The 24,649-nt window shown below is 40.5% G+C and overlaps 1 protein-coding gene across 1 annotated transcript in view; it reads left to right on the top strand.

The window, feature by feature from the left end:
- The window catches only part of ASTN1 (astrotactin 1), a 436,540-nt gene that overhangs the window by 388,381 nt on the left and 23,510 nt on the right, over window positions 1-24,649 (top strand). Inside the window, exons 16-17 of the mRNA XM_018575081.1 lie at window positions 4,164-4,268; window positions 11,612-11,800. Of these exons, the coding sequence (XP_018430583.1) occupies window positions 4,164-4,268; window positions 11,612-11,800 (294 nt within the window). The remainder of the gene's footprint in view (window positions 1-4,163; window positions 4,269-11,611; window positions 11,801-24,649) is intronic.

Below are 24,649 nucleotides of genomic sequence, written 5' to 3'. Positions count from 1 at the left end.
AATGTCTTTATTCAACCTCAAATACTATGTAACTATGTAACTATGTAATATCATCAGATGTGGTACTTTTATGGGGGATTAACAAAACTCATGTTAAGCATTTCTGTAATACTCTTAGAGCAAGCAAGTAAGACTAATGCTATACAGCAGACTCCCTAAGGTATTACATCCGACATTGAGAGCATTGCCCAAATCCCCAGAGTGGTACTGGAACCCCCCAAAAAATCCTATGCAAATTCTAAATTTTGGATTTGGACTAGACTCCCCCACTGCCCAAACTGATAGTACACGGCCTAAAATACATTGCCTAAGGAAACAAGTACTGTATTGTGCAGGGGGAGAGGGGCAGTATGCATGTGTCATTTGATAGTGGTGTGTTACTTCTCAATTCTGTTTGTATTATTTTTAGTTTGAAAAGTGTCAGAACTGAGCAAAAGAAGAGACTTAAACATTGTGTGATTTTTATAATTATGGTTATTATTACATTATAATACTGTACTTAGATGCCTTTTGTTTCAAGCATTCTGTAGATGCATTCTTTTCTTTTTCCAACAATACACACGCGTATATCACTGATGTGTATTGAGATGGCATTACCTCAATCGGATTACTTGCCGAATGATTCATAATTATGAAGGTATTTCACACACCAGTTTTCAGATGGATTATGCGATATCGCAAATTTGCAGAGTGGCTCATTTCATAATTCTGATCAATTAAGACCTAAATTAATGTCTAGGAGTTCCTAATCTTATTTGCGCTCAGAGGGGTAATTTCACAGTTCTTTGCATTTATGCTTACAATGATCATCATAAAGTTATCAAGGATCTCTTACCGTTCTATGCATCTCACACATGACTTCATACTGTGAATGAATCTCAGGTGGTTTCTTAGTCTCATCCACACATTACAGCTCACCCTCAGCTACATAACAGTACATCATTTGTAATCTTACAAGTATGATTGCCTGTCTTTATATGCGCTACAGTGATGCCTTGAGAATCTTATTACTTACACCACAATATCAAGATTTGGTTCAATCGAAGAAAATATAGACAGAGAATTCACATTTTTGTACATTTTTATCTACAGCTCCCCTTGTAATGTAATGATTTTGGGTCTACTCTTCATTTTTTTTTATTCATGTATACTGCATATATATATAGATATCTATATATAGATATCTATATATAGATATCTATATACAGATATCTATATATAGATATCTATATATATATACACATGATTTTACAAATGCTCATTGGCCCAGAACATTAAGTGAATTCTAATGAGAAAGCACTATATAGCTATCGGTTACTCAGAATAAGGCCTCCTATACCCCAAGGTTTTGCTGCCTCTCCTTTAATTCTTAAGCCTTGTTTACACAGGCTTCAGCTTGTAAAAAAGTAATGTGCACTTTTTTGATGCAATACTTACCTTCATACCTAAACTGTACCCCCCTTCCTTCCCCACATTAATACCTTTTCACTACTAGATGTTTTCAATCTTGCAGATTAAATGACTGCCTGCATCAATAAACCTCCTTCCTCCATACCCAGACTGACATGGGCCCACTTCCTGGTGTTCTGCCATTAGGAAGCTTAGGTTTAGAGTATTACTATATTAGATGGCACTAACATCAATATGTCTAGTGCAGCAGTACCACCCCTTGTCACTGCCAGAGGAGAACCCTGGCCTGTGACATCACTAGACCATGCAGAAGACCCTAAGGAAAAAGTTAATTCTTAAGCCTTGTTTACACAGGCTTCAGCTTGTAAAAAAGTAATGTGCACAGCAAGCTTTTGACAAGCTTCATGTAGTTTTGTTGAAATCTCTAAAGAACTCTTCAGCTCCAGTTTAGGAAGGTTAAGAGCAGATCTTAATGGGAATACTGACTGTCACTTTAAACAAGCTGCTAGCAGGCTTTCAACAAGCTTCAAGTAGTGCTGAAGTCTACTGTTAGCAGCTTGTTTAGAGTGACTGTCAGCAAACTGAACATAAAGAATTCTTAAAAAGCCTTTAACAAAACTTGCCAAAAGAATTGCAAATGCCTAGCAAAACTTTGCTGTACACACTACTCTGATACAAACTGAAGGCCATGTGAACAAGGCTTAACTGCACTAAGCTGATCCTTCAAAGATCAGTAATACATCAAGGCATTGGGTTACAGTAATTCATATTGTTTGAGAACATGTCATAAATCAGGCAGAGCAGATCACATGGTGCAGAGTCAACCAGGAAAGGTTCCAGGTTTGCAGGTAGCAATAACCGAGGGGCCCTAGTGTGTGGGGAAAAAAAATAGACACCGGCACTCCAATAGTAAATCGATTACGTCTATTTATTGACGTACATCAAAAGCAAAATAACACACTTAGTGCGACGTTTCGGGGACACACAGGAACCCCTTCATCAGGCAATGTAGACGCATGTCTCAGTGATGGTTTTTGGTTTATGTGTCCTTTTCACAAATATGTGCCTGCATTGGAGACACATTAAAGCCTCATTCTTCTTTAGACAAAAACAACTTTTTGTCTGCAGCAAAGGGCAGGCAGAGCATGGTAAAAAAAATATAAATACCAAAAATATACACATTAAATGGAAAAAATTATTAGTAATATTGTACTATGCTGGGGCAATAATGCCATCAAAAGCTGGAAGCAGAAATGGTCAGCAACATACAGATTGCAATACTAATGAATTGCTGTTTGGAGTAGAGGAACATGAATCAAATGTGTAATCTGTTTCATTATCTGTTGCTTTATCTTGTTAGAAGCTAGTTTGGGTTTTCAGTTTTCTCATTGTATTGTTAGATGTAAGTTTCCATTTCGATCTGATTCTACAGTTTGGGAGGGCAGACAATCATTTGCAAGCAACTAAATTGTTTTTGAGCTGCTTTTACTAGACCATTGTTGACTTTTGAGGTAAATGGATACCCACTTGTATAATAATCACAAAAGAGGATGTGATCTGGAGCGACCCTATCTTTTGTCATGCACATAATATGGAAAGGTGTTTGGCAGTTTCACAGAACATTCATTCTATTGCTGACCACCGATATGGCAACCACTTTTAACTTGCTTTTAATGGTAAAATCAACCAAACAGATCAAGGCAACCTCCCACCAACATTTAGATCATTTCAAGGTTCTGAGAAAACAGTTGGTGGTTTCATTCATCCAATTGGTATTTTTTTAAACCAAAGGCTAATTAAAAGTGATTAAAATTGCCTCAAAACTAGCATGTGAAAGCAGCATAATTGACCAAAAGCAGTGCCATACCAGTATCCATAGCAGCTCACGGGACCCCCTTTTGGGAGGTTGTTGAGGTAAATTCTGCAGTCTAGAAGTCATCAGAATATTTGCTTATCACAGACTCAATTGCTTTGTACAGAATATGTAGTTGAGAGAATTTGCTTTGCTGTCTTAGCAGTATAGAGTAGATTTAATGACCTCATAGCTTCCACTACAGTCTGGTCACTCTAAAGTTAACTCTGTATGCCTAATGTAGTCTTCCTGAGACTGTTAATAAAAAAAAATCTCAGAGTGTCTCCTCAACTAAAAACCTAATAAGACAGCTGAGGTTTGTAATTGTGCAAAAAAATAAAATGGAAAAAAACAGTTTAATAAAGTATTAGAGTATTATAATAACTGTGTTCAGGAGTACTAACAATTATGTAATCATATAAAATATCCTGATTATTATTATTGCTGCTAATAAGATTAACAATTAATTCCATGCACTGCTGCTGTTCCCTGAATACTTATAGCCAAAGCACTGCTCCATAGTAATGTACTGACTATGCTAAAAACTCTCCTGCTAGCTATCCTTGATGATTTAGGCATTCATTATTTTATGATTAGTAACAGCATTTTCACAATTGACACTGCCAGATGCCACAAAGAGAGGTGGCCGGGGAGCCCTAATCAAATTCAACTATAGGACCCCATGATCTGTAGTTATACCCATGGCTAACAGCATAGATGGATTGATGTGTTGCAAGTCAACCAAAGAAGCAGGGTCAGATAGCCCAATCTGACTATTTTTACAAATTTCTTACAAATGTCAGACCCCTCATAAAGACTTTGGGAAAAAGAAAACAAATATTTGCTAATAATTCAATATTATAACTTTACACTATATAACCCTTCAACCTCTCTTCTTTAGGCATGGTCAATTTCAGCGAAGTGACTGGCTATCCTCTAATTCAGCATTGGACAGTTCGGTCTGTTATGTACCATGTTCGTCTTAACCAGCCGGTTGTCTCCCAAGGTAAGAAAATGCAATAAAATGTCAACACCTAAATAGAGATACTATAAACTAGATTTATATTAGAATAAAATTGAGAAAATATAGGTGAATAAAACATGTAGCACTTAGTTATTAGTAGTCAGCATTATTCTGACAGCTCATCAATAATCCCTTAAGAGTGCGTTGGTTTTCTAGTTTTAATGATGCCTCAAATTCAACCACAGGCGACCTTCTTGAGCTGTGGCTTGAAATGTTCAACGAGTTCATCATACCTTGACCAATGTGAAAAGACTTTTAGAAGGAGCAACATAAAAACATTATTTATAATGTATTCCTAAAACCACAATAAATAAGTGAAAATGTCAGTGCCACTAATTGGTTCAGTTCTGCCTGCGTATGTCCTGTAACCTGGCTAGCTAAAGCTTCTTGATGAGAACGTGAGCTATTTGATGAAATAATCCCACTCATTAAAACTGACCTTGTGTTCTTAGATGCAGAAAAACAAAAATGCCAAGAAGGGAAATGGGCTGATCAATTATAACATATTTATTTTAGAAGAAAATGTGTTCTCTTTATTTTTCAGCGCATAACACATGATTGTGATGGCATTAATGAGCTGTTTGCACCAAAACACATGAACAAAATGAAAGGCAAGCTAATTCATAAAAGGGTCCTGCTTTTGCTCTGTCCCTGAGCTAGGAATCCTAGAAGCATCAAAAAATGTAAAGAAGCGTGTAACCTTTAATGACATGTGTAACTTTGCAGTAATGGTACATTTATGAATCCATGATCATTTGACTCGCTACACAGTTTATAGTAGTATTTTAATATTGCAACAGATTTTGACACATTTGGGCAATACTGTAATTGGAGAGTATATTCGGAAAGATCCATCAGAGACAGATAACCTGGGAACACCAAAGAGAGATGAAAAGTATGTTGGCTGCTTAGAGTCTAATCTAATTCCCTGTTGTTTTGTATTGTCAGTGCAGAGAGAGGCCCACCAGTTCTCAGCATATATAATAGGAAAATACACACTGCGAAATTTGTAGAGAGACGTACAGAAAAGCCTTTCATCAGGCAACGTTCTGTCAGCTCACTGTCATCCTATATTTGTGGGTGTGTCTGCATCTCTATTTGCAATAGATATATATGCTTATTATTTAAGTCAGTGCAAAGTGGAATGATAATGTGCAAAGATAAGTAACCCATAGCAACCAATCAGGCGTCACATTTGATCAGGCTAGAATAGATATATCAAGGAACCATAATGGCCTCTGTGTGTTACTGCAGATAGTACGTTTCTCTTTGGCTTATTAAATAAGCCAGTTCAGTTAGATTGATGTAGCAGTTTATATTTAGAAGCACAACCATAAGCTATGGGATACTTTTCATTAGATTATTTGAGTATCTTAAAATGTGGCTGAGAGTTCCTGACTACGAAATCAAGTTCAACCAGAATCTGCTCCCACATCCCCTGACTCCTCACATTAACGTAACCCTTTAAGCCCAATTGAAGCTGTGTTATGTTATTAGTGTTATGCAGTCGACATGTAAATATTGTTTCACTGAGAATGGATATCCGTATGATGCATTGATGCATCTGGATTTCCAAATTCGGACGCGACTGAATGTTCCTTTAACGAGAATGTGCATCTGTCTGAGTTTTGTTCAAAACAAAACTAAATAGGATATAACAGTCTGAAGCTCATCAATTGCTATGGGCATCATTTAGCATTAAATTTGCCCTGAATTTTGTAATCTGATTGAAGGATGTCAGGAAATTAGTTATTAGTAGGAGCATTTTGATACGTAAGACCCCTTGGGGGTGATTTACTAACCTAAACACACGCACGCACTAGGTGCGTGTGATTTTTACACAGCAAAGCGTATTTATCAGCCAAAAAGTCTCTAAAAGCATATTTCCACTAATGCCATATATGGAAAAATCATGCACATGATGCATATATAATGCTGCTTCACAGTTTAGACAAAAATGGTTAGCTCATGCATTTACATTCCTGCATTCATCAACGCAAGCAACACAATGTAGAGCTAAGTTACACAACATCACCTTGCAATTCATGCAGGGCTTTGCACAACACACCTGCTGGGTGTGTAGACACTACAAAGGTGTCTAGATTCCACCAATAGATCATGCTGGGAGGGAACACACTACAGAGGTGTATATTTGTTTGTGGCATGTTTATAAGGTTAGTAAATCAACCCCTCAGTGTCCAAACTGGGTCCCCCCAAGTGTGCTCAATGAAGTTATGCTCAGTTACTATTCTACAAGATATTGCATTGGCAAAAATCCTCTTTCTTTCTCTCACATGGTGTATTACAAGCATGTGTTTTGTTTAACTGTCCCCTGTTATCAACTCCAAATGCTGGAGTCAGCTCTATTGTGTTATTTTCTTTAACTTTAGGTGTCTTTAGCTAAGCAGCAAGCAACTGTCGAACAACAAATTATTTCTAAAGTTGATCCATCTGGATTTTGGTGTATATTTATTCCAAGGAATAATTATTATATATTAGTCTGTGTATAAAACAAAATTAGAGGGATAAGAAAAAAATGTAAACCAAGGGACAGTGAACAAAATATTCCTTAATTTTAAATTACCATTAAACGTAAATGTAATTTTGATCCGAATAGATATTTATACAATTTATTTTACATTCAGACATTTGGATGCATCCGAATTTCCAAATTCTAATGTGTCCAAATGCAAACAAATCCAAATGCTCATTTAAAGAAAAACAAAACTAATACGGACATGTGACTATTCTCCATCCAAAACGAAAAAATTTTTTTTGTGGGGCTACGTGTCTGTTATCCATTCAGACTATATAAATAGTAAAGAATATGTGTTTTTTATTTTTGTGTTAAATGTGCTGTATTACTATATGAAACTGTCCTGCCAGTATAGGGCAGCTTATGATAGTAGTAAAGCACTTTAAACACATTTATAAAAGTGAACATTCTTTACTTTTTATGACCGCATAACAATAACCCTTCCCTCAACAGAACTCTTTAACGTAAAGAAGAACTTCATCCTTTTCTTAAAAATGACAACAAAGTCACCTTTAGAAATGTTTAGTAATGGCAGTCTACATTCAGATGCTCATAGATAATTGCCGGCTTTTGATTCTTGACGTACCTTACTTTTCTTTTCCTCTCCATTCTTCTCACGGTGGCCATTTTTACTAAGGGCAAATTATTCCGTCTTCCTTTATTTCCTGGAACTCTGGGTTCCCAGGAAGGAACTGGTGTTTTAGCCTTCCCATTATGCATCTGTGAGGGCAGGGCTACATCACCAGTGCCTCTTGCCAATAGGAAGTGGAAAAGTAGTAATTGTATGTAAAAGCAAAAGAAAAAAAAGTTGAATTAATTAATGTAAGTGTAAATGATCATTTTATATATGATATTATATTAGCATGGAAAATTGCATGTTGATGTCAATTTTAGTGAAAGTGGCTTCCTGCCTTCAGGAGCAGGAGGGGGCTTGGTGGTCCATTGAAGTCAATCGCACCGCAGCCACACCCCTCACCCACAGTGCGATTGCCCACACCAGAATGCGTGGCAAAGCAATTCCGGTCGAGTGCGATCTGAAAAAATAGTGCTTGCAGCATTTTTTCAAATTGCACTGGTCCTCCAAAAGGACTGTGGCTGCAGTGCCATTGACTTTAATGCACCGCCATGCCCCTCCTGCCTCTGAACGCAGAAAGCCGAATGGGATATGATATAGTGCGTTCCAGCAGCTGACAGCTCTGAAACGCACTGTTTTTTGGGGTGAACAAGCCCTTAAAGCGGAACTACAAAATGCTGACAGGTAGCTAGGTATGACAGAAAAGTATGTTTTTTGTCATAAATGTTTTACCTGCCTGTGATTGTTTTCCCCGGCATCCCTGGCAGATGGACCCTTTGCTGCAAAGACACATAGCCCAGGCATTCTTGTACACACCAAAGTTTATCCTTCAGGTGGAGCTGTTTGCTCCTTTCCACATGTTTGCAGGGTTTCCTTAGCTCCTTTGGTAACAAAAAAAATGTTACACAGGGCTCTGTTGCTCAAGCTCAAATGTTTACATACAAGTAAATCAAAGAAGTGCCATCTGCCTGCTCTGTTCAGAAGTGGTTGCACGAAGCAGCGACTGGTAATGCTGTGTGGCTCCTGATTAATGGGTGTATCTTGTAATTATTGTTATTTGTAAACCTAAGGCTTGTAAACCTAAGATCATATAAATAGCACAAAAATAAATATAAAACATGAACTTGAGAACATATAAACTTAAAATAAATGATAAATGACAATGTTTACCCCCAATCGTTGTAGCCTTCCTTTAAAATTATTGAGAAGCATACAATAATACTGAAATGGTAAAATATTGTTTTAGTAGTGAATACATGAAGGATCAAACCTGAGACCCTTAGCACTTTTCCTCTTTTTCTGTCATATGCTTCAGTTCTGCTCTGTTATATTCTTCTGTTTTCGTCTCTTATTGTATCTCGTTATTGATATATTATACTGGGAAAATGTCTCCTTCAAGTATTGGCAAGGTATTCATGGAAGTATGTGTTACTGCACAGTGTAATGCAATGTCTGCCGTGCTTTTGGCAGACTCAAAAAAATCTGTGACCTATGATTCTTGTACAAGTGTTGTTTTACAGAAGAACACCTCTAGCTCACATATTTATTCTCTGTTACATTTTTATATCGGCATTCTGGAAATGTGTCACATCCAAGTACTCCAAATCACAGATCTTTTTGAGATACCTCCAGATCCTAAGAATGCACAAATATACGCCATTGCTCTGTTTGCATTAGACAAATGCCGAGGATATGTTTTATATATAACAATAAAATAATTGTATTATACTATCTTTTAAAGAAAAATTCCAATTGGGTAAAAATATACCTTGAGGGTTTTCAGAAAAGTTTATTGCAGATTCCTACCTTTTTTAGCTATAGATCTCCCTATAATATCAATTCCCCAATAACCAGTTTATACACATTTAGATCACAACTTTATTAAATAAAATGTCCCTTTACCCCACTTTTTTAAATTTTACTCCACTTACCAATTTGTTTTCTTGAAATATTGATGTAAGCTGTGCAAGCACATTTATCAAACTCACAGCTGTTGTGGGGGTCTGCTCTTCTTATACCTACCTGAGCATCTTAGAGTTGTAATAAAAGCAGTGACAGCCATCAAAGCCATTAGAAAGTATATTACCATGAATGAAACTCCTATTCCAGGGGTATCATATAATTTGCTTTCAGGCTTTGTGCAGATTTCCAGGAAACACTGTTTGACAAAGTGAGCATTATAGTGAAAATTATACACAAATATTATACAGATCCATTCAGTTTTGCCATGGTTGCAAGAAAGTTTTTTTTATTTTGCAGAATTATAATAACAATAAACTACAAAATTATCTAAACTCATCAGTCCAGCATGTCCACCGCAAAAGATACTCTCCATCACCAGATGTTGCCAGTTTTCTAGGCTGAAATACGGTCAGCGTCATTAATCCAATTTCCTATGAGGCTTGGCTGTAATTGATACACCCCATGGAGGTGTTTTCTTACTGCAGCCTGGGATCACAGTACTACTGCACTGAACATCACCCAAATGGCATTATGTCAGCATCACTCAGGCGTAAGGACAGCTCATTGTGGCCAAAGAAGGGACCATGATGTCACTGGCCCAGCCAGAAGACTGTTGGATTTTAGGTGTGTATTTTTTTTAAACAGGCGGGGAGGGTTCAAGTGAGGGTGCAAGGGAGGGCTGGGGAGGGTGTTCCTTCACTAAGTTGGAGATGGGATTTAAAGTATAACTCTACATTTGTTAAGAAACATGTATCTTTTCCAAATCAATTATGTACATTGCAAGTTAACAAACAGATTTTCATCTCATGCTGGTACAAACTCACACCAATACTGCACTTACTTCCTCCTTCCTCAATGGAAGTGTTGTGCTGCTATAGACAAATTATCAGTTCTAGTATTGTAACACCATACATACTGCTGGAAAAAGCAGTAAGCTAATCAATCGCAAGAGCATTTCTGGGGTGCTCTGGGCAAATACAATACAGAATGTTACTGTCATAGCTAAAAAGAAACAATGTCCACATTTTGGCAGCTTCAGGTGGCTTGGCAAAATCAGATGGCTGCAGAATGTAATAGAAAGATAATTTTTAAAAATGTTAATTACAAAATAGCATGTATGATAATGTTATCAAATTTAGAGTTAATTGTAACAGCAGCCTAATTTTATGTATGCAGCTTATCTCTGTTTGCCCTTATTTGGGACTTACTGTCTTGTGCTGCATACTGTGAAGATGGTAGAATTAGGTTGACAGTATGTGTGTAGACTATACTCAGATATAATGATGCCCTACGCCAGCCATTCTCAACCTAGGGTTCCTTCAGAAGTTGCCAGGGGTTTCTTGGCCAGTGAGCAGTGTTGGATTGACCTCAGACTTGATAGTGCCTGCATAATAGTGGAGAAACGTGACTCAGTAGATCCAGCAGCATGGCACTAGTTGAGCTTCTTTACAGATGCCAGTGGTCTTTTTAGCTGTAAGGCTGTCATTCATCCCACTTAGCACCAATTTAAGGGGCATGGTTCCTATCAGCCACAAATGTAATCAGGCTGGACCCCCAATGTTAGGGGCATTATTCCTCATACTTACCGTAGATGAAAGGAGGCCCTTCTCCCACCGATCACCAGCATAGGGCAACATTTTTCACTGGCCAGCAGTGTAAGGGAGCACTTCTCCACTGACTTCTTCTTTTGTGATTATTATTACTTGTTCCTTTTTATATTAATGTTATTTTTTTGTTTAATAAAGCAGAAAGGGTGTTAAAAATGATCTGCGTGGGGAATCAAATTATAAATATACCACAAAATGTAATCTTATATTATTATATCTACAACATACTAATCACGCTAATAGATAATATTTTGAGCCATATATATTACAATTTTTAGCAAGGGTTCCCTGTCACCTGAAAATTATATCAAGTGTTCTTCCTGGGTAAAAAGGGTGAGGAAAGCTGTCCCAGGATGTTGACAGTCCTTTTTAGAACTTTGATGCTTTTGAGGTGGGCAGAAGAGGAAGCAAAATAAGGACAAAAGCAAAGTTCATACATTTTGAGTGTTTTCTATTTACCAACCATCATGTCAACACGAAGTGAACATTAAACCAACACTTTTCATATTCTTTCTAAGCAGAGTTTCTATGGAAAACATGAAAATTATAGGTGCTGTATAGGTAGTATTGGTACTATTAGTGTTCATTGATTTCCTTTATGACCAGTTTAATTTTCCATTTGTTTATTTTTGATTAATATTTTCAGCCTTTACTCATGCTCTACATGCACTGGATGGAGCAACTTCACGGCTAGAATTTATGCCACTGTTGGAACAGTTTGGAAACCATTACATTCAGGAGGCAGTGTATGGGTTTGAGGAGACATGCTCGATCTGGTACCCCAACCGGCAAGTTCAGAGGCAGATGTGGCTTGAATTTGAAGACATAAGTAAAGGTAAGGAAAAAAAACAGAGCAGCAGCTCCTAATGAGGAAATTAACTGTGGAAGCAGTGCCCAAAAAAAGCCAAGCAGAGGTAAAAGGACTAGTCACCCAGGGGGGTATCTGCCGCCAGGCAAACAAGGCGTTTGCCTGGAGCGGCAGATTCCCAGAGGGCGGCAATTGCTGTGGTCGGGAGAAGGGGAGAGAACCGGAGGCCATCGTTAGTCACCAGTATTGCCTGTGCTCTTCCTGCATCTGTTTTTTTCCCCATTACTGACTTACCATGCCTTGTTCTACCACAGTTTAACCTACAATAAAGGCCCAATCAATATAAAAATATAAACAATATATCCCAAGATAAACGAAAACTCCAAAGTAGTAACCCCCTGAAACAAAGACAGTTTCCTAACTGACCCTAATCTCTTTATAGTGAGGTCAAAGGAAATCCAGTTTTCTTTTTAAATGTAGACTACAAAGATAACAGTCTGAAGCTCATCGTTTGCTATGGGAAAAAATAAAGTCTTCTGGAACCTTTTTCATACATCAGCCCATTAAGTCCTCATACTTTATAGAGCCACAGTTACTTCTCTTTAGCCATAAATTAGCGTCACACTTGCCCTGCATTTTGCAATCTGATTGAGGGATATTAGGAAATTCTTTATTAGTTATTAGTATGAGCATTTTGATTAGCCCACAAGTGCCCAAACTGGGTCCACCAAGTGTGCTCAATTAAGTTATGCTCAGGTACTATTCTACAAGATATTGCATTTACAAAAAACATTTTTCGTTCTCACATGCTGTATTACAAGCATATGTTTTGTTTAACTGTCCCCTGTTACCAACTCCAAATGCTGGAGTTGGCTCTATTGTGTTCTTTTCTCTAACTTTAGGTGCCTTTAGCTAAGCAGCAAGCAACTGTCGAAAAACAAATTCTTTGTAAGGTTGATCCATCTGGATTTTGGTGTATATTTATTCCAAGGAATAATTATTATGTATGAGTCTGTGTATAAAACAAAATTAGAGGGACAAGTAAAAAATTAAAGCCAAGGGACAGTGAAGAAAATATTCTGTAACACCAGATCTCCTATATATATATATATATATATAAAAGCATTGTACTATTGTGTGTCAACAGAGGAACTGTTACATAATACCTAGAAACAAATATATATCCGAAAAGCGTATATGATCACCATGGTCATACACTTAGGGGGTTATTCACTTAACTGCTGAAGGCAGCCAAGTGAATGACCCAGCCAAAGTGAAGTGAGCCGAACGCTGTTCGGCTATTCACTTCAGCCTTGTACGGCTTGTACATTGACTAAAATCAGCCGTACATCGGCTGCCTTCGGTCAGTGCAGAAGGAGTTCGACTCAGCCGATCCAACATCTGGATCGGCTGAGCTGAAGCTCCGGCAGCTCACTCGCTGCTGTTTGCCCCTTTTCCCATAGGGGCCGAACAGCAGTAAGTGAATAGCCAAATGCCGCCGAGTGGAATTTGTCTCGGCTATTCTGCTGTGTACTGTTCTAGCAGGTCCCAGCCAATAAATAACAACTGGGTGGAGCCAGCCGTGATGTCACGGCCGACTCCGCCAGTTGTTATTGTTTAATGAGAGATCAGCGTCCACAGGTCATTTGGGGATGCTGATCTGTCATTACAACTGGGCAGAGCGAGCCGTGAGATTATGGCTGGCTCAGCCCAGCTGTCATTTGCGTGGAGACCTGTCGGCTTTGGCTGACCTTTCTCCACGTCTTGCCTGTCACTTCAGCTGCTGTACAGGCTATAGTGAATAGCCTGTACAGCAGCCCTTCGGCTCGACTGAACCGAAGGGCTCAGGCGCCCGAAGAGAGCCGAAGGATCAGCTGAAGCTAAGGCTGGATCCTTCGGCTCATTAGTGAATAACCCCCTTAGTTTTTGTATATCTGTACAGTGACTGTTTGGTTACATGATTGTATTTTATAAATAGAGACAATTACAGATGTACAGAGACATTATACATTCCAGTTTATGATTGTCGGGTCCGCATCTCTATGGAGCATTTGCTTCATTTTGAATTGGTTTAAAATATATCTTCTGTTTTTGTTATTTACAATATTTTGTAATAAAATTGATATAGCATATACACAGGTTATTTGGCCATCAAGATAACCACATGCCTCATGATGACTGAGATGCTGTTTTCTTAGAGGGAAACCGCAGTGTTGTTTGATCATAATTATTTATATATGAAGAAACAGGATGTATTTATTTGGATTATAAAATGACATAACAGAAGGCTCTGGTTCTTGGGCAAGTGATATCATTTCAGCCATTAAAGCTCACTGATTTGTTAAGAGAGATATCAAGTTGTTAGGTTTACACTGGGGTATTAATTGTTGCTTTTGTTCTTCTGAAAGGCTTCTGAAGATACATATCTCTTTGTTCACTTGAATCCTTATCTAAATTGACTAACAGCAAGTAGGCCATAGATAATTGCAATCTTAACAGTGGTAGTAGCCTGCAGATATCTGAAAGGATAAAACAGAAAAACAAAGACATTTCAGGTCAGAGATGTTAAACCTATATCTATTCATAGGAAAAATATAACTTATTTGCTAAGTGTAAACATAAACCTCTTTTTCCCAACTGCTAAATCTAGCGCTTCCAAATATTGGGTCTGATTCTGGATGGGGAATAAGCAAAGCATAAAGATATCCATAGACATTAGATGACAGTCTTCCAATCCAGACACTTTCTGCTTGATAGGGAGATAATATATTGGTTTCCAGCAAGCGCTGTCAGCATCGGTAGAAGAACTGATTGGATATGTTCTAAAAACCTTGCCTGACCGCTATTTGTTTTCGCCCTTTATACAGAATCTCGAATAGTTATCTCCCTGTGCCAGTATCCATGTTGACCAAGTGTTTTAGGATTTTCTAAAGTTAGCCATACTCTGCAGGATCAATGAAAAAAACATCAATTGATTCCCCCATCCATGCTAAACAGCATAAATAGATTAATCTCTGCTTCCAGCTATTGTATTCAGACAGCCACAACACCCGAGTACCTGAACAGTGACTGCACCTGATAGAACGTGGTCATGGTTCAACCGAGATTCAAGAATCTTACACTGGCCTCAGCTGATTTTTAAATCGACTTTTGCTGAGCCAGGTAGTGCTAACGGGTCACCAACAGCTCGAATTTTGGCTGATTCAGATAGTTTAATAGCCTTCTTGCTGTTTGTCATCAGTTCTGCATTTAGAGATTAAAAACTTCTGATTATTTTGTTCTGCCCAAGTAAATTACTTACCTATCCTGAGGGAAACACTGCCTTAGGATTCCTCTAATTCCAGTCAATGCCAAGGCACTGGTCACATAACCTTTGCCTGACCTTTGACTGAGATTGCATGGCCAAAGCTTTGGTACTAAAGGCAACCCAGAACAGCAGTTATGCCAGTGGAGGTAAGTATTTAAGTAACTAATTTTCTATGTATGAATGTACTTAGAGAGGCAGCATAGGGCCAAGGACTATGCTGTCCTGTCTTTTGTTAAGTGTTCTGATTAGGAGAGCTGCAGAGCTCCACACAGAAAACTACCAGCACTGGCACAGAGAACAATGAAAACACTGCAGCGCCCCTAAAGTCAATTAGAAGCAAAGTATACTGTACCCTAACTCTCCCCAAAAAAACACGTAACCTAACCTGTTCCTTAACAATTAACTCCCCCAACCCTAACATTAGCGGTCTATTTATGAAGCAGTGAATGTGAATCAATCACTGTCATTTAAACACATGGACCTGATAGATTTTCCACCAGTGAAAGTCACATTCGCTGCTTTATAAATAGACCCATTTGTGACGAGCCCCTGCTCGCTCGGTTCCACTCTCCCGGCACTCCTTAGATTTCAGACCGCAGCGTCTGATATTTCGGATATCCGATAATTTGGGATTCGAACTACAGCTATGTGCCGTTCGTATACAGTGGTGATAGCTCAGAACAGACACCAGGCAGGCTGCATGTAAGTTCAAACAGGAATCTCCTTTATTGGATGCACACACACACTTTTATAAACAACAGTTTGAAGGTGGCCCAACCGACCACCTTCCTATTGGTCGACTGCAAAGTATCCTTTAGTCCTCACTTAGGTCCTCTTGGCCATGCAAATGAGGACTTGAAACAGGGTAAACAGAGATTGGTCTGATAGCTTGAAAGGGAGGGCTGATATGTGTACCATTGTCATTAACACTGGGTTTCCAGAGCCGGTATTTAATTGTGAAATTGGACGGCTGTAGGGCCAGGCTCCCCCGCAACAGCCGTCCATGGGCCCCGGACACCCAGTTCAACCCACAAGGGGGGTCTTTATAGTCCTAGGTCCATAGTATCTAGGAAGGAGGCTAGCCCTCAGGCTCCTCCAGCAGCCCCAGTGACGGTTCAGTCCATCACATTTAAATAGACCCATTTAACCCCTAAAGTAAGCTTTTAAACCACTTGAATCCCAGGGTCATCTTCTCCCATAACCCAAGAGTCAACAAGTGGGTTTTTTTTGTCTCAAACATCATCTCAGTTGAACACCTTATACCTTATACAAAACACAAAAATTTCCTAGCACACTTATCAGCTAGCCTGCAAAAAAAGCAAATTACACTTTCTAATTATTAGGGCTGAAAAAAGAAGTTTTGCAGTTGCACAGCTTTTGCAAAGTATGTGGAAGCCACACTGCCCCGTCAAGGCACCTCTGATGTGCTGCTCACTATTCTCCTTGCTGGAGAGGAAGCTGTTCCTGATGCCCAGCAGAGCAAGGTTTTTCCTGCTTCTGCCTCATTCATTTTGTGGATCTGTGTTTTCAGAAACTCTCATGCTGCTGCCTAATTATTTCTCAATTAGTCATCAGATCACCAGTCTATATGTATCAGATGTCTTTGACACTGGAAGTAAACAGGTATCCATTTAGATCCAGGTAGCTGACATGGAAGGTGCAATTGTATTAGAGTCACATCTGCACTTGTACTACTCTGGTAGTTTGGCACAGGTGGTAAAAAGTCAGATTTGACCACCATGATGGACAACAAAATCTTTTATAAACTGTGCTGCCCATAATAAGCCTGACCTCAGGACAGTCCAGACTTTCCAGTCTGAAAGTATATATTACCCTTTACTTTATAGGTTATAATAAACGACCATAAAACAATATTGAGCAGTGCTCTTGGTAACTATATGAATCATGTTATAGGAGTCAGTCTGGGAATGCTGTCACACCGGGATTGTCTGTTCTCAGTTCTATCTCAGATGCCCTAGCTCATTAATCGTGATATCAGATGATGTGACACCATTGACAATGCTCTGTCTACATCTATTGTAAACATTCTTCTGGATAAACCTCTAAGGGTACAATGTGTACACTGCTGTTGTATAAGAACTATAAGGCATCTTCCTGTGCATATTAAATAGCTGTCTCCAAGACTTGCCTGCTTCTTATTAGCAGTGGCAGTAAATTCACCTGGAACATGTGAGAGAACTGATTTAGGTAGTCTGACAAACTGAACTGCTCTCATTTATTTCAGGAACTTTCCCGCAAGCAGGAGGAAGCATCGCCGAGAAATATGATGAAGCTGTAACACTGAATGACATGACAGTTAAATGCTGTCTTGGTAGTGAAATTGTACTTATACATTCAATGCAGTGATTGGCAAAATGTCTTGTAGTGCCAGCATTACACACTAGAGGGTCGTGAGGCGTCACATTGAAATAGTAAACATCACATACACATACATCTTCTGCTTTAAAGGAAGCCAAATAAAACACAGAATGATGTAATAAATGTATAAAGGGCATAGCTATCTCCTTACATCTGCCTATTGTTTTTAGATGTTCTGTCTAAAAAAGAAATAACATTCTCAGACAATGTCCTGCATTTATATTGATGTCAGAGAATGCTGTAGCGATTATATAAAAACGCAGTTCCGTCTCACTGCATATCCACCAAACACTTAGGAGTTAATTTATAAGTAGCGCTAAATGGCACTGACGAATATTGTATGTGTACTCATCAGTGCCATGTTGGGGAGTTCGTGCTGTGATATAAGTGAACCCCTTAGATTTTTCGCTGGCGATCTTATGCTTTTTTTCACCGGCCTGCAGTACTTTCACTCTTGGTGCAGTACTAGGAGATTTGTCTGCAGGCCGCAAAGCATCTTGGGGCGGGCGCATGCACAGCAAAATTGTAGAAATGTCACCAGCACACCAATCCTTTTAAGATAGCAAAAGCTTCATTTATTGAAGTTTTTTGCCATATGACCAAACAAGCGCTTTCGGGACCGCGCAGGGTCCCTTCATCAGGCTTTAGCATTGACGATGAAGGGACCCTGCGCGGTCCCGAAAGCGCTTGTTTGGTCATATGACAAAAAACTTCAATAAATGAAGCTTTTGCTATCTTAAAAGGATTGGTGTGCTGGTGGCATTTCTACAATTTTGCTGACATTCGCGGCGCCATCCGCGGTCACTGCGAGCACCCCCCACTACAAGGGACATATCGGTAAGGAGTGCGACAAGGATAGTACTTATTGTCTGGGCGCATGCACAGTTCACATTTTCGGCCGGGAGACGAGGAGAGAAACAAGGTAAGTCTATGGAGCAGCGTGCACCCGCATGCAGACACCGTGGCAGCAGCGCTGGAGGGACAGATGAAAAGGACAGGAAAGAAGAAGAAGATCGGATTAAGAAACAACATTTAAGGTAAGTGCTTTAAATAACATTGGGGGGAGGGGAAAAATATTTGACTTTAAGCCCCATAAGCTATTTTGCGGTTGGGTGGCAGATTGCAGAATTGAGAACACAAAAAAAGATAAAGCGCAATCCTGTGGGCAAACTTCAATGGGATGGCTGATGTTAGTAGGTGTGCAAAGCTCCTCACTACAGGGAGAGGACCCTGTCTATTCGTAACTGCAGATAAAAACTCAAAGGACAGGAGCGCAACTACCAGGAGTGACGTGAACGGAGTGGATCTAGTGGAACTATGCGATGGAGGAAGATGGTGGATCTTGGTGTGTAAGATCTGGGTGTATGCCGTACTGTTAAAGCAAGCTGACTTACGGTTGGAAGCTTCTCTGTGATCTGTGCGGCGCCCTCATTAGACAGATCCTGGGTCGCCGAGACCCGGTGGTGTCCCCGGTGGTATGAGAGGTTGGTCTGTTGGTCTACAGCTGAGTGATACACAAATAAGATACATTTTTGTTAATAGTTAAGGTACTTGAATTAATTGTTTAAGATTTAACCCCTGAGTTCAGTGTCACTTTAAACCAGTACTTTAAAGTGACTCTTTCATAAGAAATGCATGGGGTCTGCCACTTCTAGCCCCTTATGAAAATGCTATGTCTCTGGCTTTGTCAGTCTTCAATACTTTTTCAGTCAGAGTCCTGAACAAGCATACTGTAAATGGGTGCAAGAAAAGTGTCAGAATGTCTTATTTCTATACCTTTTCCAGGCCAGAGTCTCAGTAAGCACTGAAAGCAAAGCATCAGCATGGCAGCCAGGGAACTAATATTTCTAAAGGAAAAGTCAGCAGTGGCATAGCTTCAGTCATTCCCCCAGAACATGTATGTAGATCAGGGCTTTTCCATGACCTTTCATACACCTGGCATTTGTTAAAGCAGGCCAGCAATAGCATTGTCTATATTTATCTAATTGCATGTATACTTAAAAGAGAACTATGGGGTAAGTGTTTTACTGTGACCTAAAGCTCAGTATATCGTGGCCTATTGTCTGCTATATACTGAGAGCGCCGCAGCCGGGACCGATCCCGGCAATGCTGTCGAGATCCACCCAGCTGTGCCCGCCCCCTTCCCTCCGATCCTCCACTCAGCGCTAGAGGATCGAAGAAGGGAGGGGGGAATCCCTGCAGGGAGCGGTGACTGACAGTTACGAAGTGTGACAATCGGGGCATGTTTCTGCTCACTTCCCGATCGATAGAGACGACCTGTGACAGTTTCTTTGTCACATGGCTGCTCTAACTATGAGGATGAGTGGAAATCACTCACCTCATAGTTCTCCTTTAAGGTTTAAGTGTTAGGAAGTAGGAATGAGTGGATGATATTGGCAAACTTGATTTCTGTTTGCTTAATCTGATTGCTTAATTTGTTTCCACTGACATTTCTTAGCAATTAGCCTGTAATACACCATGCAGAACTACAAGGCAAAATGTGCTTGATAAAGTATCCTTCTAAAGCTAGGAGCCTACACTGACCCTAGCTGTAAGACCACTGTGACGTGTGACATGGCTTTTTTTTCTAACCTAAGCCATATCATTAACATAATTGTGTTTATCAACAAAGTCAAATGATAACAACAGTAATGTGACTTTGTTTCCTGCTCCTGATTTCATAGTAGAACATAGTTGGGCTCCCTTTGGTGTGCACCCGGAGTTCCAGATGTGGGGAATTTTCAAGCAGGCTTAGATTGGTGACATCTCTCTACATGTCTAATGTCTGGCATGGCCTTGATTAGAAACAAAGCCAAGTCAAACAGAGATATACTGTGCGCTCCTAGCTTTGAAGGGGAACATTTATATATCACTAACCCCAACACTAATCCTAAACCTAACCTTAAAGACATACTTAACCCTATGTCATGCTTTTAAACAATGTAATGTAATCACAATGTCAAATCGAATAAGAAAAAGAAAGTGGGGCTTTTTAGGCACCAAATGACATAAACCAAGAAATTGCAACATAATAAATCAAAAATTCTTTATTATACAAAAGTTAAAAATATTTAAAAACATAATTGATATGTGCACACAAGGAAAATAAACTAACCTAACCTCCAAGTGAACTATTCCAGAATTACAATATGAGGCTAAGCGATCATAGCAAACATATTAGTATGACATGTTCTTGTGATCATACAGCACTCAAATGCCTCTTCTTATGTCAGGAATAGTGATTCTCAATGCATTTCGCACTCCAAGCACTTCCTCAGGAGATCGATTCAGAGAGTAATCCGTGCGCGCCCAGCCAAACCAGCAGGGCAGGAGCCCAAGATCGAAGCAAGCCCGAGGTAATGGGAGACCCCCCAAGGAGTGATGGGGAAAAAGGTGACAGTCAGACAGACACCTAAAACTGTGGAATTCCAAAAGGAGCTCCCAAAGGAGCCACAGAGAGCGCAGTCCAGAATCGCATTACAGTCGCCAGTATCCACGAGGCCGCAAAACAATGGCCGCTTCTCATAGATCTCAGCACTGGATCACCTGACATCACTTACTAAGGAATCACTGCAGACAGTCATGGAGATGGGTTAGTTGTTAAAGCACCCACTTTAGTGTAAGCCACATAGTAAAATACTTACTTCGAGCTCCATTCCCCAAATCTTCAGTCCTGCCAGGCACCACACAACCTTTGCATGAACAAGTCTTGGCAATGTAGCATGCATGCCACTTACCCTATTAATTTTTTTGCCTGGAGCTGAACTCTTTTGGATGGCTATGGCTGCCATGAGTAGGGTCCCAACCATATGAATAAATAACGCGAGTAGCACATGCACAATAGATCCTAGACAAAACAACAGTGAATGTTATACATTTTATTTTATAATAGTAAGAATAAAAATATATTTTTAGGGGCATATTAGTGAGTGATAATTTTCAACTAAAATCCAATTAAAACTAAAACGTGACCATTATGGTGTATGATGGTTCCATTTTTATTTGTGATCTATTTCATTGTTGTGAACAATCTAATTTGTGGTCTTACAGCATCCCCTGCATTTGGTTGGAGGTCTGCACTTTCCTCGCTTTATACTTTAGTAATTTGTGCTATATATGTGAGGCCCCCATCACAGGATGATGTTCTATTTCAGTACGTCGCTGCATGCAGGTTAATGTGCAGTAATTTGCATGTTAATGTGCATTGTGTTAAGGCAGCTCATTCATTTAGAAAAGGTTGCCAATGCACAGCAAGAGAACAGGTCATTGGGCCCACGCTTTTTTGGGAGGTTGCCATTGTAAATGAATGGCAATGAAATACATTGTACAGAGTGCAGTGCGTTACAACATGTTGTGATAAAGCGTGGCAAAATGTGGAGTTTTCAGTGTATTACTGCAAATGCATTCGTGTAAACCCAGCCTGAAATATACATCAAAAACATTTACTTGCTTTTACTTTGAACTTCATTTTTCTTAATTCTTTCTTTTGTGCTCCCAAAAAATTCATGAAATACAAAACAAGAATGTTGTTACAACATGTAAGGTGTTACTTTCTGCAGACTTCTGGTAATTTTGCCTGAGTGCTGTTAAAGTGTCAGATCTGCCTAAGTCCTGGTATCCAGCAGTGAGACATCTCACATATTAGAGTTCTCAGCACAGACCTATCCTAAAAAAAGCCTCCATATTGTACATCTGTCTCCCACTCAATTGTGACTATTGCATCAGCAGATTATTTGCATGTGCAACTTGCTATTGCTTGAACTTGCTAAACTGCACAGCAGATACAGTGTAGCAGATAAAGTTTAATTAGTCCTGCTTTTCTATGTCTATGCATACGTGTTGTTTCAAGTGACGATTAAAGTCTAGTGGACTGACTTATCCGCCAAATGTGTTTGTAAACTTTATACATTTCCAGCATCACAGATGTGCTGATAATGACTTCTACAAGTGGTGCAAACATTTAATGGATCATTGCACCTAGCACGCAACCTAGCGAAACACTGATAATAAGGACAAGATGTACAGTAGGAATGTACAGTACACCCAATGTAAAAAACGCAGAATTATCTCTCATTGCTCTAAAAAAAATTTTCTGGTGAAACAAAGTTGAAAAAAAAAAAGAATTCTGAGCAAATGTATATCTTTGCTTTTCACACTGTTTTACCTAATACTCCCCTCCTTTCTCTTATTCAAAAGATATTCAATGCACTAAAAATTTTTTTAGCAGACTGAAAAAAAACTTGTGCGAGACAAATTTCTGGCTTTTTGCACAGCTTGTAATTAAACAGATTCACTACCCAAATGAAAGTCTCTGTAGTGATTCATAACTCTGCAACAAATGTCGGTCTACAGGGAAACAGTAATGGCTGTGGGTAGATTTTTAGCTTTGTTTACTTTTAATTTAGATTACACGCAAAGCCCAAACTTATATAATCATGCACAAGACGGCAAGACGGAACACCCAAGAACAGTCCAAGCAGGTTTGTCCTGCCTGTTTATAGAGCAATGCAGTAAACAAACAGTTCAGTGTAGGAGGGCTATGAAAGTTCACAGCCTAAAACAAACAAAACATCTGCTTGTCCAAGCCACTAACTAAGCGCATATCAGTTCCTGACTAGCAGGGTTCTCCCCTATGGGTTCCTCAAAACAAACAGGTAGGGTATGTACCTTTTTAGCGTTATGTCAGCAGTCAGCCTTTTCACCCATCACAAAGAGACTCCCCCCAAGAGCCTGTCTTATAAAGTGGGGTCTGGGGGGGCGTGTCCTAACCATGGCGGCGTGAGGTGCTCGATCTGAGGAGCTCTGCGGCTTCAGAGTACCATCTGCACTCTTACTATAGACTTTACCCCACCAATACCCCGGATCGCGCTATGTCGACCCGCAGGAAGGCTGGCGAATCCAAATCGCAGGTCTCCGACGCTTCGTTACAGCAGTTTTTCTCCCCGAGGAGCGCTGCCCCCATGGATTGAGGTAGGCCTCGGACGGCATCTTCCACATCTGCGCGTGTCCCGGCACACGGCACTCGCCTGGCGGGGATCTCCTTCCCCGGATACCTCCCGGCATGGCTCTGACTCACTGGAACCACCCGATCCAGACCCACATGATGATGGAGCTGAACTGGCGGATGAATTACCAGCGGATGTACCGGAGGGGATTCGGGCCTTGCTGCGGTACCTCCCAACTAAACGGGACTTCGAGTCCATGGTGTCTCGGGTCGAGGCTACTCTTAGGAAGGACCTGAGGGAAGTGAAACGGGAGGTGAAGGCACTGGCTTCCACGGTAGCGGATGTCACGGTCACCTGCTCCACAATGGAATCCAGGCTCTCCGCACTTGAGTCGGCAGCCCTGCGGCCTGACCCCAGGCTCTCTGACCTGCAACTCCACATGGAGGATATGGAAGACAGAGGGAGACGCAATAATCTGCGTATCCGGGGTATCCCGGAGGCCACTGGCACCCCGGATCTGCGGGCCACGGTGCAAGCCATATTTGCGTCCATACTTGAGGCAGTGGAGCCGGCCACCATCATCTTGGACCGGGTTCACAGGGCTATAGGCCCCCGTCTCCCCAACGTGTTAACCCCACGTGACGTGGTGTGCCGAGTGCATTACTACACTATCAAAGAAGAGATACTCCGGGCTGCATGGCAACGTAGACCCGTCGAGTTTGACGGAGTACAGCTACAGATCCTTCCAGACCTGTCCCGCAATACCCTTAGGCGCCGGGCTATCCTCCGCCCGGTGTTGGATCAGATTCGCAGCGCGGGGGCGACGTACCGCTGGGGTTACCCGTTCCACTTGATAGTGAAGAAAGGGGAGTCCTCTTACGTCCTTCGTTCTCAGAAAGATGTCGCTGGCCTAGGAAGTTTCCTCGACGTGGATATCCAGCCCCCTCCAGATTGGTTGGAGTACCTATCGGAGGGTTCCCGGCGAGCCCCAACGGCCCAGCGACACTCCCGCTCAAGATGCGGAGCTGGCCGTCAAGCACGACAACGCGCTGGAGACCTAGTAAATCCAAGGATGTCGGTGGAAGCTTAACTGGATGTGGGAACTCCTATTCAAGCACTGCCCATCTCCTTGCCCAGGGGATTCTGGGCGGTGGTTCAATCCCTGCTCACTAAATACATCTGGGGGTCTAAGCCGGCTAGAATACGACACTCCATTCTCCGTTTACCTAAGACGTGCGGAGGCCT

Source organism: Nanorana parkeri, unplaced genomic scaffold (assembly GCF_000935625.1).
Source record: "Nanorana parkeri isolate BGI_ZX_2015 unplaced genomic scaffold, ASM93562v1 scaffold52, whole genome shotgun sequence".
NCBI lineage: Eukaryota > Metazoa > Chordata > Amphibia > Anura > Dicroglossidae > Nanorana > Nanorana parkeri.
This window is presented reverse-complemented; position numbering and strand designations above follow the sequence as displayed.